Source organism: Saccopteryx bilineata, chromosome 7, assembly GCF_036850765.1.
Source record: "Saccopteryx bilineata isolate mSacBil1 chromosome 7, mSacBil1_pri_phased_curated, whole genome shotgun sequence".
Lineage (NCBI taxonomy): Eukaryota > Metazoa > Chordata > Mammalia > Chiroptera > Emballonuridae > Saccopteryx > Saccopteryx bilineata.
The window spans coordinates 112,140,767-112,153,508 of NC_089496.1; the positions used below are offsets into that span (position 1 = coordinate 112,140,767).

Here is a 12,742-nt window from a genome sequence, read left to right on the forward strand (position 1 = left end):
GTGGGCCAAGACAAGGCCATAGCACAGGGAGCCAGGGCGCGTTGGCACCTACCCGGGCACACCGGGCTGCCGGCTGGGCCGCATCCTCTGGCCACTGTCTACACTGAGTTCCAATCTACGTATTGGAAGAGACAGCTGAAAACACAGTGTGACCAAAGAAGCAGGGAAGGGCCAGGCCGGGCAGCAGCTTCCTGGAGTGGAGGGCCGGCCGCGCACGCCCTGCGCGCTCCCCAGGCTCAGGCAAGAAGGACGCCCGGGCGCTCCCTGCGTTCCAGCCCAGGTGCTAGCCGTAAGACGCCCGCCGGTCCCGCCGCTGCCTCCGCCACGAGCCCCGCGGGCCGCCCTGCCAGCCGGGCCACGCCGGGCTCCGCAGGCGGCGGGCGGGCCTGGGGCCGCGCAGGCCGCACCGTTTCTAGGCAGGAGTGCTCAGGGCCCGGAGCGCCCGGCCCCGCGCGCCCACGTGCTTCTTGCTGGATGATATTTGGAAAGAAAGTGCTAATGGCCAATCTGGTGTTTATTTTGAAAGTGCTAACAATGATTTTTCTCGGGTAAAAAGGCAGCGTGCGCACACGCTCGGGTGGGTTTTGAGCAGAGGCTGTGGCAGATGGCGCGCAGCCCTAGGTGCGCTCGCCACGGCGCGGTGTAACCCAGCTCCGCCGCCGGAACCGGAGCCCGGCGGCCTGCGCCAGCCCCGCCGCTGGCCCCGCGAGAAAAAAAAAAAAGTAAAAGAAAAGAAAGGGGGAAAGGCCACCGGAGGAGGGGCAGGCAGGCGGCGGGGGGGGGGGGGCAGGAGCCGCAAGTTCCCCGCAGAAAATTCCGCGGAAGAGGGAGGGGAGACCCCTGTCCAGTTCCGCCCCCCCCCAAAAAAATTATCTGGAAATTACTTCCAACCTCCTCTGGCACTTCTGACACTCTCCTCCGCTTCCAGGCGGACAGAGCCCTTTCCCCAGGAAGCCCCCGCTTCCCTCTGGGCAAAGGGCAGGGTCCCCGCACCCCCTCTCTCCCAGCCTCCTGTCCCTGCTCCAAACTGCAGGCCAACCGGCCGCAGCCCAGGGCTGCAGGGCGCAACCGCGGGCACCAGCTCTTCTGAGAGAGCACGGCTTGTCCTCGGATGGAGCCCCGTATTTATATTTGATTTATTTTTTATTTTGTAGCACAAACAGAAATCCATAAACTGTCGGTTCAGCACCATTGACTCTTTGATCAGTTACTGGGCTATTTCTTTCCTTTCTTCTCCCCCCCCCAATCCCCATCAGGGAGAGGAGATGAAATGCCTTTTATTTTTTTTCAGCCCCGTTTAGACTGCAAAGGTCCGTGGCTAAATGAACAATAAAAGTAGGCTGGAAACAAACCCTCCTCCTACTCTATGCAACAACAGGGAAACTTTAGGGCTGCCTACATCAACTGCCTCAGGAGACTACAGCGCTTTCTCAAAAAACATCAGCCCTCGTGTGCAGAGAAATAAAAGCACCCTGTCAATGAGCAGCCCGATTTCCTGAGGTTTCCCTGAGTCCAAGTGAAATAATTACCACAGGGCACACCGCCTGTCTTTGTCAGAAAGAGTGTAGTTTACCTGTCAGATCTGTTTTACGCGAAGAGGAAACCACACTGTTTGTACCGCTGCAGACGTGAAAATCTAACATGCTTGTTGACTAGGTAAGGACAAACTTTCTAAGGATGAAATGACATCAGAAAGCTGGCTGACTGCAGCGCGGCGTGCAAAGCGTGGGTGCCAGGCTGCAGAGAGCCCAGAGGACCCCTTCCACAGGCTTAGCCCTTCAAGTTAACATCAGAAACGAGGACGTCACTTTCACTTCCACGCCTGAAGCCCAGCTTGGAAGTATATTTTAAATCAATCTGTGCCAAGTGGATTTAATTTACACGTTGGGCTTGCCTCTCCCCCAACCCTCTATTTTTTAAGAAGGTGGGGGGGGAGATCTTTAAAAACAACTGAACAACAACAGACCACCACGCACCAAACCGCCCAGAGACTGCCGTCACGTCAGAAAGCCAAGGCAGAGCGCTTTCTGCACTTCAATGACATTCCCGAGAGCCAATAGTTATCCTCAGCAAAGTTGACCAAGACAGGTTAAATAATTTAATAAGGAACTGCCTGTAATTATGTTATTTACAAGGTATGACAGAGGGTGAGAGAGGGAGCCCGAGCTGTGTGCTCCCAGAGCTACGGATGGGTTTGGGTGACCCCTGGAGCTCGGAGCTTGAATTATGGAGATGGGGGGCCGAAAGGTGAGGACGGACTAGGAGGGGAACAAGGTGACTTTTCACCCCGACACATTTAACTTTTAAATCCAAATAAACGTCTCGTGTTACTAGACTATCACACTGGAAGGGAGAGAAAATGAACTAATCAAAGTCCCACTCAATGGGCTTTGGAAAGGACTTAGTTGCCATTGTTACAGAAAAAAAAAAAATCAATGAAATGACTCCAAGGAGAGAGAGGGGGGAGGGAGAAAGAGAGAGAGAGAGAAACGTTCAAAAATATAAGGAAAGGGGCGACTTGCAATTTTTTTCTGTCAAATATTAATTATAATTAATTAAGAGAGAATTTGAATCCAATCACAAGCCATTTAATAAAGCATATCTCTGTCCTATACTAATGACAACATAAACTATTTTACCAATTGCTTCATTTATTCCAATAAATATGGAATTCTCATTAGCATCTCAAGGAAACTAAATGAAAAAAAAAACACCAGAATAAACAAAAACAGGAGATTCATGTGTCAGTCTGCTAGTCTCTGAGCCACAGGACAACCCCAGCGAGCAGTGAAAACTCATGCAGACGCTTCAACTTTCTCACCTGTTTGGTCATTGAATCTATGAGGCGGACATACAAATCCTGCTCCGTTCTGACTCCTGCAAAAAAAAAGAAAAAGAAAGAAAGAAAGAAAGAAAGAAAGAAAGAAAGAAAGAAAGAAAGAAAGAAAGAAAGAAAGAAAGAAAAAGAGACACATTCTCATCGTGATTTTAGCAAGGGCACCGGGGCACAGGAAGTCCCAGACTCGGAGACTGTGGCCCCGTGATACAGCAAAACTTAGACATGCCCTTTACAAGGCAAGGAAGAAAACCCCCCGATCACTTCTCACTTTCTTTTTTTCTTTTCTTAATGAAGAACCTTAGGACTCTCAGGGTTAACCTTGAAAGGTACAAGAAATCTGCAAGTCTGAGAGCAGGCCCGGCTGCCACACCGGTGGACCCATGTGGTCATTTATTTTTAGAAAACAGAAAGCAAGAAGACATGGACATAGTGTCTGAACTCTTTCTAATATCCCTCGAGGACCTACAGAGAGATAGATAGTTTAAATCTCGAGCCCAGGAAGTAAGTTATGCCCGGTTGATAGAGCTACCCCATCTCAATAATTAACATTAATTTGCAAAATTGAAAAAAGTCACTTAAAAGTGCTGTTCAGCTGGAGCGCATATCGACCCACTTTTTACTTGCTACTTCAAGCCCCACCAGTTAATCATGTGAAGTGCCATCGACTTATTGATCGTTTATGTTTTGTTTTCCTTCTATGCCATGAGAAGATTTCGTGTTTACATCCATGTCATTTTAATCTCAAAATCTTTATGTCCTTTCACCATCTCGGGGAAAGGAGGCCGAACCGGGCAGGGGTGGGAGGCGGCGGCCGCGGCCACTTACCGTTGCTGTACAACAGCTGGAGTTTATAGTGAATGCCATTGTTGGTTTTCTCGTTGTTGGGCTCCTGAAAGTAACGATAAAAAACGGCATTAAGTGTGGTCGGCGTCCGGCGCGGTCACCGCGCTCGGTCCCCCTGCACGACCGAGGCCCCGTGGCCTCACGCAGGGCCATATTCCTAGCTCGGAGCAGCGCGGTGATGTCACTTTCCTCTGGCAGCCCAGAGACCTACTGGCCCCGCATGAATCCGGGGGCGCAAAGGAGTCGCCCAGCCCTCGGCGGGTTCGGCGGGTGCACGTGGCGGTGGGGGCGCCTGGCCGAGCCATCCACGCCGCCTAGGGGGCTCTCCGGGCCACCGCGTTTGGGCACCGCCTGCCTCCCACTTCTAGAAAGACGGAAGGGGTGAGTGTGTGCTCGCACTTACTTTCTCTTTCTCCACAAAGTCCACAAAAGCGGTCCTTTCGATCTCCACCGGCTGCCCCTGCCTGTCGTAGAGTGCCAGCACGAAGTGGAAGAAATTGGATTTCCGGAGGTTGGAGGGCGGCTGCTTCTCGAAATGCGCCCGCGCCAGCCCCACGCCGCTGCGGGAGGAAACAGACAGCGGCCCGGTGAGGAGCGCGGCGCCGGCCGGCTGCGGGGACCCGGCGGGGCCGGGGCGGGGGCCGGGGCGCTCGAAGCCGGCCGGTACGTACCTCTGGGCAGCCGTATTGGCGTCCACCACCCCCGCCGTGTGCATCCACGAGCGCACCGGGTTCATGCCGCTGCCCAGCGGCTCCTCCTTCATGGTCGTCCCCCCGCGCGGAATATTCTCCTGAATCCCAAACATGAAAACTGCTGGCGGCAGCCGCAGCTCCCGGCCGAAAGCGCTTCCGCGAGCAGCGGCGCTCGGGGCTCGGCGGCAGGCGGCTGCCCTGGCCGCGTTCGCCCTGCTCGGCGCCTGCGGTCCGGCCCGCCGCCGGCTTCAGCCCGTCCCGGGCAGGCACGACATACACCGGCGGCTGGGCGCTCCGGACGGCCGGGGGCGCGTGGGCGGCTACACCGGCGGCTACACCGGCTACGGCGGCGGCAGCGCTCCGGAGAAGTAGGAGAAGCAGGAGAAGCAGGACGCGCGGCCGCGGCGCTGGCTGTTGTTGTTGTTGTTTGCAGGCGCGCTCAACGTGGTGTCATCCTAGCGAGCGGCGTCCGCGGCTGCAGGACACTGCGGGATCGTCCGCTTCTGGCGCGGCCCGCCTGCTCCAAAGACAAATAAACGGGGCAGTGAGTGCCGCGGCGCAGTCCCGGGCGCAGGCGGGGCGCGGCGGGGCCTGGAGCGGCGCGCGCAGCGGACGGAGGCGCACAAAACTCAGCCCTCTCTCCCCGAGGAATGGACCCTTTCCCGGGAGCCAAAACTCGAAGCCCCCGGGAGCGGCGCTGTCAGAGGGTGACGTCGGGGGGCGGTGCCTGCGCCATATATGGGAGCGGCCGCCCCTCGCCGCCGCCCCTCGCCGCCGCCGCCGCGCTCGCCGACTGACTGCCTGACGGCGCCGCGAGCCGGCCCGAGCCCTGCGAGCCCCGCGAGCCCTGCCGCCGCCGAGCGCCACCGAGCGCCACCAAGCGCCGCCGCCTCCCCCGGCCACGCGCCGCAGCTCCTCTCGCCCGCCCGCCCGCAGCCAAGGAAGTTACTGCTCCTCCAAATAAATCTTGAAATGAAACAACTAGTGCACGATTGCAACGTGGCCCCCCTCATACTTCGTCCCCAAATCAGAGAGTGTCAAAACAGGGTAGAAAGGACGGGGTAACATGCCGAGGCGCCCCAAGTTGCCCAAATGCATGCAATAAATGCAAGGGGCCGCAGTTCGCCCCGCGGCGGCCCAAGGGAAAAGTGAGAAGAGGCAGGCAGGACGCAGGGAAGGAGTTGGAGGGGCGCGCAATGGACTGCGGGCGGCAGAGGGGTGGAGGAAGCAGGGCTCCCTCGCCGAGGCAGGGCGTGCGGCTCAGCCTGGTTTCTACGCAGACCTAAGGCTGCTGTGGGGGCCGGTCTGCCCCCATCTGGGCCTCGCCAGAGGCCGCCGAAAGCCGGGCTGGGGACCCACGTCGGAGGTGGGCTCTGCCAGACGCTCTCTCTTTCTCGGTGGCCACGGGAGACCCCGTCCCCCGGCCTGTCCTTAGGCGCTGCGAGTGACAAAGAAGGCTCCAGGCTCTTCGGGCGGACAGGAAGCGCGCCGGGCCTCTCCGGCAACCTGGAACCGGGTGTCCGGCTGCGCGCCCTGCGCGGTGCCCAGACCTCCCCGGCGCCAGCCGATTTAAAAGCCAAGCGGACGCCGCGGGCGTCCAGGTCCTGCCCTCGGTGCCGCCAGGCCCGGGTAAGCGCGCAGCGCGCGGATTCCCAACCTGGTTTCGAGGAATCGGGAGGGTACCGGGGCGCGGGCAGCGCCTGGGCCGGGCGGCTGGGCTCCTGCAGCAGGGACTCGGAGCCCAGGCGCACCGTCCGCCTAAAGGACGTCTGTGCGACAAGAATTGGAGACCCAGGGCACTTCCCAGCTGAGAGAAATCAGGCCCTTTGATTAAAACAAACAAAACCAGAACAGGTTACTGGGTGCAAGGGTGTCACAGGCTGGGTAGCCTCTTCCAGCTGGGTCTAGGGAAGCACTCCCTTTTTTTTTATGAATTGGCAGTGCGTGTTAGTTAATATTTTAATTAATCAGGAAAATCGAAGTCCGGTTTACATTATCTGGGGACCCCTACTCCTCTTGGAAGAGGTGAGAAAAAAGATGTGTTGGAAAGCAATCTATTTTGCTGGTGTTGGGGGTTAATGACTATTGCCAAAGATAAGTGAATTATCAAAGCTGTTGTGCCGGTCCCATCTCAAAATCCATTACGGTGCCGGCCGTCTAATTAAATACGTAAGTATAATAAAATCATATTTTATGACTATTTGAGGGTAATGAGATTAGTCTTTAGAAGCGATCGCCACATATTAAAGATGCCACTGTCTATAGAATGTTAATAACCTTAAATCAAAGTGTATGGAAACTACTCACAATAAATTAAAAGAAAATTTCTGTATTCCTAATAAGCCCAGAGCTTTCCGCCCACAGCAGACTGGGTGTAGGAGGGAACACTTTCTTGGTAGAGAGACCAGGCAAGATAAAGTTGGCCGTCAGTGGAGGGTGGGGTTGAGAAGTCGCTTTGTCTCTGTGTGTTTAGCTGCTTGGGGGCTCACGCAGGGCCAGCGGCCGGGCCAGTGTTATTGTCAGAATATACAAAATGCCTTCTTCGGGAATGATGAAGTTAGAAATAGGAAACAATGCTTTCTTTGTAACACACTTCCTAAAATGCCCGGCCCTCACCGGAGGTGCCCCCTTTCCTTGCGCTAACGAAAGTATCATGCTTAAAATCATTTACAGTATCTTTAATTCAGATTACATGCGCCAAGGCGATTTAAATCTGATTACCAAATTAGAAGGTTTAAAAACAAATCCTTCTAAATCTGATACTGTTGACTAAAGAGGGAAAAAAAGTTCTATAAGCCCATCACATAAGGTAACGATCCTGCCCCAGAAAGAAAAGGGGTTTTAAACCTTTTTGACAACAAATGCAGCTGCCCCACTGTTTTGGACGATATTAAGCGAAAATGAATGCAAATCTGTGTTCAGCAGCCATCTGGCCCGAAATGGGGGAATCAGCTGCTCTCACAACAGGCTCGGAGGCTGAATCCATTTCAGCTCATTTTCTAGATCATCTGGTCCCGCACCCAAAGCGTGGAAAATACGGTCTTTATCATTCACCAACTTTATCTTTTTTGTCACTCCACTGCTGGCTCCTAGCAGTGGGCACAAGGACTGGCCGTCAGGGCAGGGTCTCCACGCGGGCCTGCTGCGGAGCGGCCTGGGAGGGCGGCCTCCTCGGCCCCCACCTTACCCAGATTTTCACTTTGATGGGGCGGGAACAGCAGCGGAGAGAGAGGAGAGAGGGACAGAGCACCCGGGTCACAAGCGGAGAGAGGGAGGGGCTGGGGGCCATTCCTGGAAGTCCGGAGACAGCCTGGGAGTGCGTCCTCGCGCCTGGCTACCTCCCGCGGGAGCTCTGACCTGCCCCTCTCCCCTTCTAGGAATCCAGGGGTGCCCAGCACCCAGGTAGGGGAAAGCGAGGGGAGGACAGGCTGACACTCTGGAACTTTCCATGGTCTCCAGAGACTGTCCGTCCAGCCTCCTCGCCCAGAGCACTCCCAGGGGCCGGGCGGGGCCTGACCTTCGCTGGGAACCCCGCGGCTACGATAGCTCAAGGCCCCGCTCAACACGATTTGCGCTGGTGGCCCTCGCGGGCCGCTGCGTCTCTGTCGCCTCCTCCTCATCCTCCTCCTCTTCCTCCTCCTCCTCCTCCTCGGAGGGTGGGAAGTATTCCTTTTGTGCGGATTTACGGGGAGAGGCTTCAATGAGCCCCCTTACATTTGCATTTAAATAGCGGCATCAAGCGCTTCGCGTGCCACACACCAGTGGGCTCCCAGATGTCACGCCGGAGTCAGTCAGATGGCCAGTGCCCAGCTGTCCTCCCCACATCGTGCCGGAGCAAGCAGTGACCTTAGAGAAACAGCGCCCGCCGCCCCTGGAGTCCTGCTCCAGGAGCAGCGTGCAGGGCTCAGGGCTGTGGCGGTGCTTGGCTGCCTATCCGCGGCACCACCCGGGGCTGAGCCGAGTGGTACAACCGCGCAGCGCCCGCACCCAAACCCAGCCTAGCCTCCCTACCCGCCCCGAAATGCCAGTGCCCCTGCCGCCCGCGCCCACTACCCACCCGCGGGAGGGAGACTGGTGAGCGCGTGCCAGGCGTAAACTTCCCCGTCGCACCCCCTCTCTCCTGGGTCCAGCACGGCTGCGTGGTGCCAGGCCTGGAGAAAAGGAGCCCCGCTGGTACCGGCTTTCGAGCCACACAGAAACTTCGGCCAATTTTGGCTCCCAGGGCTCGAGGCCAGGAGCGGAGCTGGAGCCGGCCGGTGTCCAGGGCCCTCTGTGGACGCCTCTTCTTGCTTTCGGCGTCGGCTGGGGAGCCTGCTGACCGCCCTACCAGCCTTCCAAAGAGCAATAAAGTGCATTTCCGGCTTGAGAATCCCGGGCCGGGGGTTCCTGGAAGCCTGCCCCCAGTGGGATCAGAGGCGCGCGGTGCGTACAGGCGCGGCTCCCTCAAAGGGTCTGTGGCCTCAGGCCCAGGCTGCGCGGCCAAGCCACTCCAAGAGCTCGGAACCGTGCGAACCGATGCGCCTAAGGCCGGCGGTTCGCATTCTCGCCTCCAGCGCAGAGTTGCAGGCGCGGCCCGCCCCCACGTCCTCCGCGCCTGGAGGTCACGCTCAAACCGCAGCGGCAGCGGCACCGGCCTTCCAGCCCGGCTCCAGCTAGGGGTCGAGGCCAGGCACCATGCCCAGCCAGAGGCAAGGGAAAGAACCCTAAACCAATAACCGGACTGACCTTGGGCCCCAGAGAGAAGGAGGCCGTAGGGGCCGGGAGAACCGGAGACTAGGGAAATCCCGGGAGAACGCACCTAGTAAGTGCGGTGAATTGCGGGAGAGGCTGAACAGTCACGCACCGGCAGACCCTGTCCGCCGCGGATCAGTAACGTGATCCCCGAGTGAGCCTGGGCTCTGCCTTGCGTCATGGGGTCACGCTGCCTGTGAGCCAGGAAGGCCGGGCAAGCAAGGGCTCCGCATTCAGACCACCCTAACCAGTTAAGTTGTGCACAAAGGGGGGTGGGCCAGGTTCAGGTAGGTTTTACAGGACCAGAGAAGCGACTTCGCTCTCTCTCTGCGCAGAGGCGGAAGCCACGGGGCCCTCCAGAACGTGGGGTGACTGAGCCCAAGCCAAGCTGCGCGCCCCTCCTGCCCTGAGAGGCAAGTAGCTGGGCACCGCGCCCCAACACACGGGGCGCCAGCGGGCTCCTCTCTGCTGCGCTGTCAGGCGGGGCGCCTGGTGGGATTCACAGATCAAAAGCAAACGCTGAAGGGTGTCGGACCCCTGTTCTGAGCTGCACCCCCAGCTCCCCGTCATTCTGCAGGGCTAGAGCTCCGGAAGCCCGAACCCCGAGTGCGGCAAAGGCTCAATTATCCAAGTGAGCAGGGGCAGGCGCCTCCTGCCAAGGAGCCAAGTTTGACAAACAGCGCCTCCTGGGGTGGGGAGAGCAGAGTGCCGCCGTGCAGCCCAAAGCCGAACACCTCCTCCGGGGCAGGTGGCCGCCGCGGCTCCCGCCTGGCCCCAACAGCTGGGCCGCGGCTCCCACGCAACCAGTGCACCTAGGCCTCGCTGACCCCGTGACCCCAGGAGTGCGCAGAACTGTCCACCCGCCTCCTGGTACTAACTGCCGCCCACGTGAGTCTGCAAAAGTCAGGCGGATCCCAGCACCCGGAACAAGGCCAGGGTGCGGAGAACCGCGTCCGCGCCCTTGCAGGAGAGAAACGCGCGCTCCAAGTGGCCGGCCCGGCAAGGGGCAGCGGACAGGATGCGGAACACGCTTACTCTCTCCCTGGAAAATCCAGGGCGCTCCAAGCGAAGGCTGCAAACGCTGGGACGTATCTCAGCTCCTGCAGCGTGCGGAATTGGGAAGTAAATAGTTTATTGTCTACTCGTCCTAACTTTTTTTCTGGTCTCTTCATTATGGCTGCTTCCACTGTTCTGAGTCAGCCAATGGGGGCTCCTGCACCAGATCAAGAATCCCAAACCAAACCCTAGCTTTCTGCGAGCCGGGTTTCTCCCAGCGCAACCTGCAACCTTCAAGGTTGCCTCTCAGCAAAAAACAAAAAACAAAACTCAGGGGAGCTAGGGAGCTCAGAAAGGACAGCTGGTGCGTGGGAGGGTCCCTGGGACCCGAAAAGGTACAGCCGCTCAAGGATGAGCCGGAATGTCCCAAGCCGAGTCCAGCCGCGTCCCAAGGCAGGGCAGGATGCACCCAAGCCAACACCTAGAGGAGGATTCCGCGCCGCCTGCCCCCTCCAGTTTACAAAGCAAACTTTCCCCCAGAGTAGTTGGTAAATGGCACAGCTCACAGAATGCGCCAATCAACACCTAAACAGACCCAAACTGTAGAAACACGGATCGATCAGATCATTTCAAATATTATAATTGGCTTTAATTAAACACACTGCGTTCTAATTAACTCTGAAATTTTAGCATGCTTTGGGACGCTGGTGTCTGATTTGATATTGTCAGTCCAGATGTCCTAATAAAATTCAATCCTCCACTCAAGACTTCAATATTCACTAAGAACAAAATGCAAATTAAATGTAAAACCCAAAGTATCACCAAAGGTATAATCAAGAAAGGTGTCTCCAAACTTCTCACTTTTTATTACGCTGTAGTTTAAAAATGCAGATTACATCCTAGCAAGACCTCTGCAGCTCACAGTAAATCTTAACTCTTTCCTAGGCAGGGATGGAGCGCCTTGCCATCGGCATCAAGGTAAAGAAGGGGGCGAGGCAGGACCCCTTGATAGGACTGAAGACCCTCATCCGGAAGCTAAAGGGGCGCAAAAGTTGACCAGTGGAACCCTGCTTCACAACCCGGGTTTGCCAGCCCTGGCAAAGATGCTGAGATGGGAGAAAGCCACAGGGTGGGGATGGACAGAATGGGGACCAGATTGGCGTCCTCTTCTGTCGCGACCCTCGCCTGCTCCCCCCCCAGCCGCACCTTAACAGTGTGTACACATCCCTTCCCGCGCGCAAAAGTGGGGCGGTTTTGACAGCGGCCCGGCCTGGTCAGTCCGCCTGGATAATTATCTCAGCTTCGGGAACCGCGACGACCAAGCCGGGAGGGAAGCAAGACCACACCGCCCTTGGACAGAAATGTGACAAGCCCTTCTCCCTTTGAGTTCACGTTCGCCCAACTTCTAAAGTATACCGCGCGCGCGGGCGGACAGGGTCCTGCGGCGCGACGCAGCGGGGAGACCCCTCCTGGGAAGCCCCGCGCAGGTCGTTGGGGGAGGGGCGGCGCGCCTTTGGCAACGCATTCAGCCGAGACGTGATTCTTTATCAATCCATCGGTCTGCTAAATTTACAGTCTAAAATGAATCTGGTAAAAAAGGAAGCTATTCCCACGTTAAACATGTGTATGTTTTCCATACTAATGGAGTCACTTAAAGCTGTTGCTAATTTAACTTTTTAAAAAGGCCACACTGTGGAAATTTGCATTTTCTTTAGGATATTGAAATGAAGAGAAAACTGCTGGGTGGCGCGGCTGCCCAGGGCATAGCTAGGGGCCATGCAGAAATAAAAACAGATAAAGAAAAGAAGAAAGAAAGAGACCCGCTTCTCTTCTAGACTATTAATAAGCAATTTGTCCCGCTGAAATTTACATTGCAAAGCGGCGCGCGCCGACAGCCGCGGCGGCAGGGCTGGCGTGGGTTCCGGCGGCGAGCCCCGCGCGGGCGGGGGCGGCCTCTAGGCGGTCCCCACCGCCCTCGAGGGTGATCTCTGGGCAGCTTTGAACTTGGCGTCCTTGCCGCCGCACCTCCGACCCTCGCCCGCACCCACTCGCGTCTCCACTCCAGTGCCTCCGCCCGGGCCGCGCGCCCTGAGAGCGTGGAATGTGGCTGCACTGTTGCAACCAGGTGGCTAGCGTCGGGGGGACTCTCCAGGGGAAACCACTCGGCTCCCAGGAACACCCGGACTCACCAACCCCCATCCGCCCCCAACAACTTAAAATTTAAGATATCAGTAATAAGGTCGATTTATTTATTTGTTTATTTGTTTATTTATTTCCCCTGCCAAAGGCAGGCTGACCTGGTCCAAGTCAACTGCAAGAGCGGAGCCCCGCGCTCGGCTCCCGCGCGCCCGCCCGGGCGCGCCCCGGCGGAGCGCGGCTCCGAGTCTAGCGTGGGACCAGGGCGCCATCTACAGGCACCGCGCTGCTCCGGCCGCCGCCGCCGCCGCCTCCCTCCGGTCCAGACCTGGTTCCTCCTCCCTCCGCGCCGCCGCCCTCGCTCGCCCGCGCCCGCGCCGCCGAGCCTGCCACTTGTCACAGTGACCCAACGCTCCCCGTGCTTTTGCTTATGAAACATGGATTGCTTAGTCATGCGAACTTTTAAGCACTAGATTAAAAACTTTCGAAGCAAAGGTCTCTCCTG

General features: G+C 57.4%; 1 protein-coding gene across 9 annotated transcripts in view; it reads right to left on the reverse strand.

The window, feature by feature from the left end:
- Positions 1-4,997, reverse strand: part of EBF3 (EBF transcription factor 3) — a 121,791-nt gene extending 116,794 nt beyond the window's left edge. For all 9 annotated transcript variants that reach the window (XM_066239350.1, XM_066239357.1, XM_066239355.1 and 6 more), the window contains exons 1-4: positions 4,354-4,997; positions 4,086-4,242; positions 3,665-3,728; positions 2,822-2,877 (exon numbers count right to left, since the gene is read on the reverse strand). In XM_066239350.1, the coding sequence (XP_066095447.1) occupies positions 2,822-2,877; positions 3,665-3,728; positions 4,086-4,242; positions 4,354-4,487 (411 nt within the window). In that variant the 5' untranslated portion in view covers positions 4,488-4,997. The remainder of the gene's footprint in view (positions 1-2,821; positions 2,878-3,664; positions 3,729-4,085; positions 4,243-4,353) is intronic.
- Between the last annotated feature and the right edge of the window lie 7,745 nt (positions 4,998-12,742).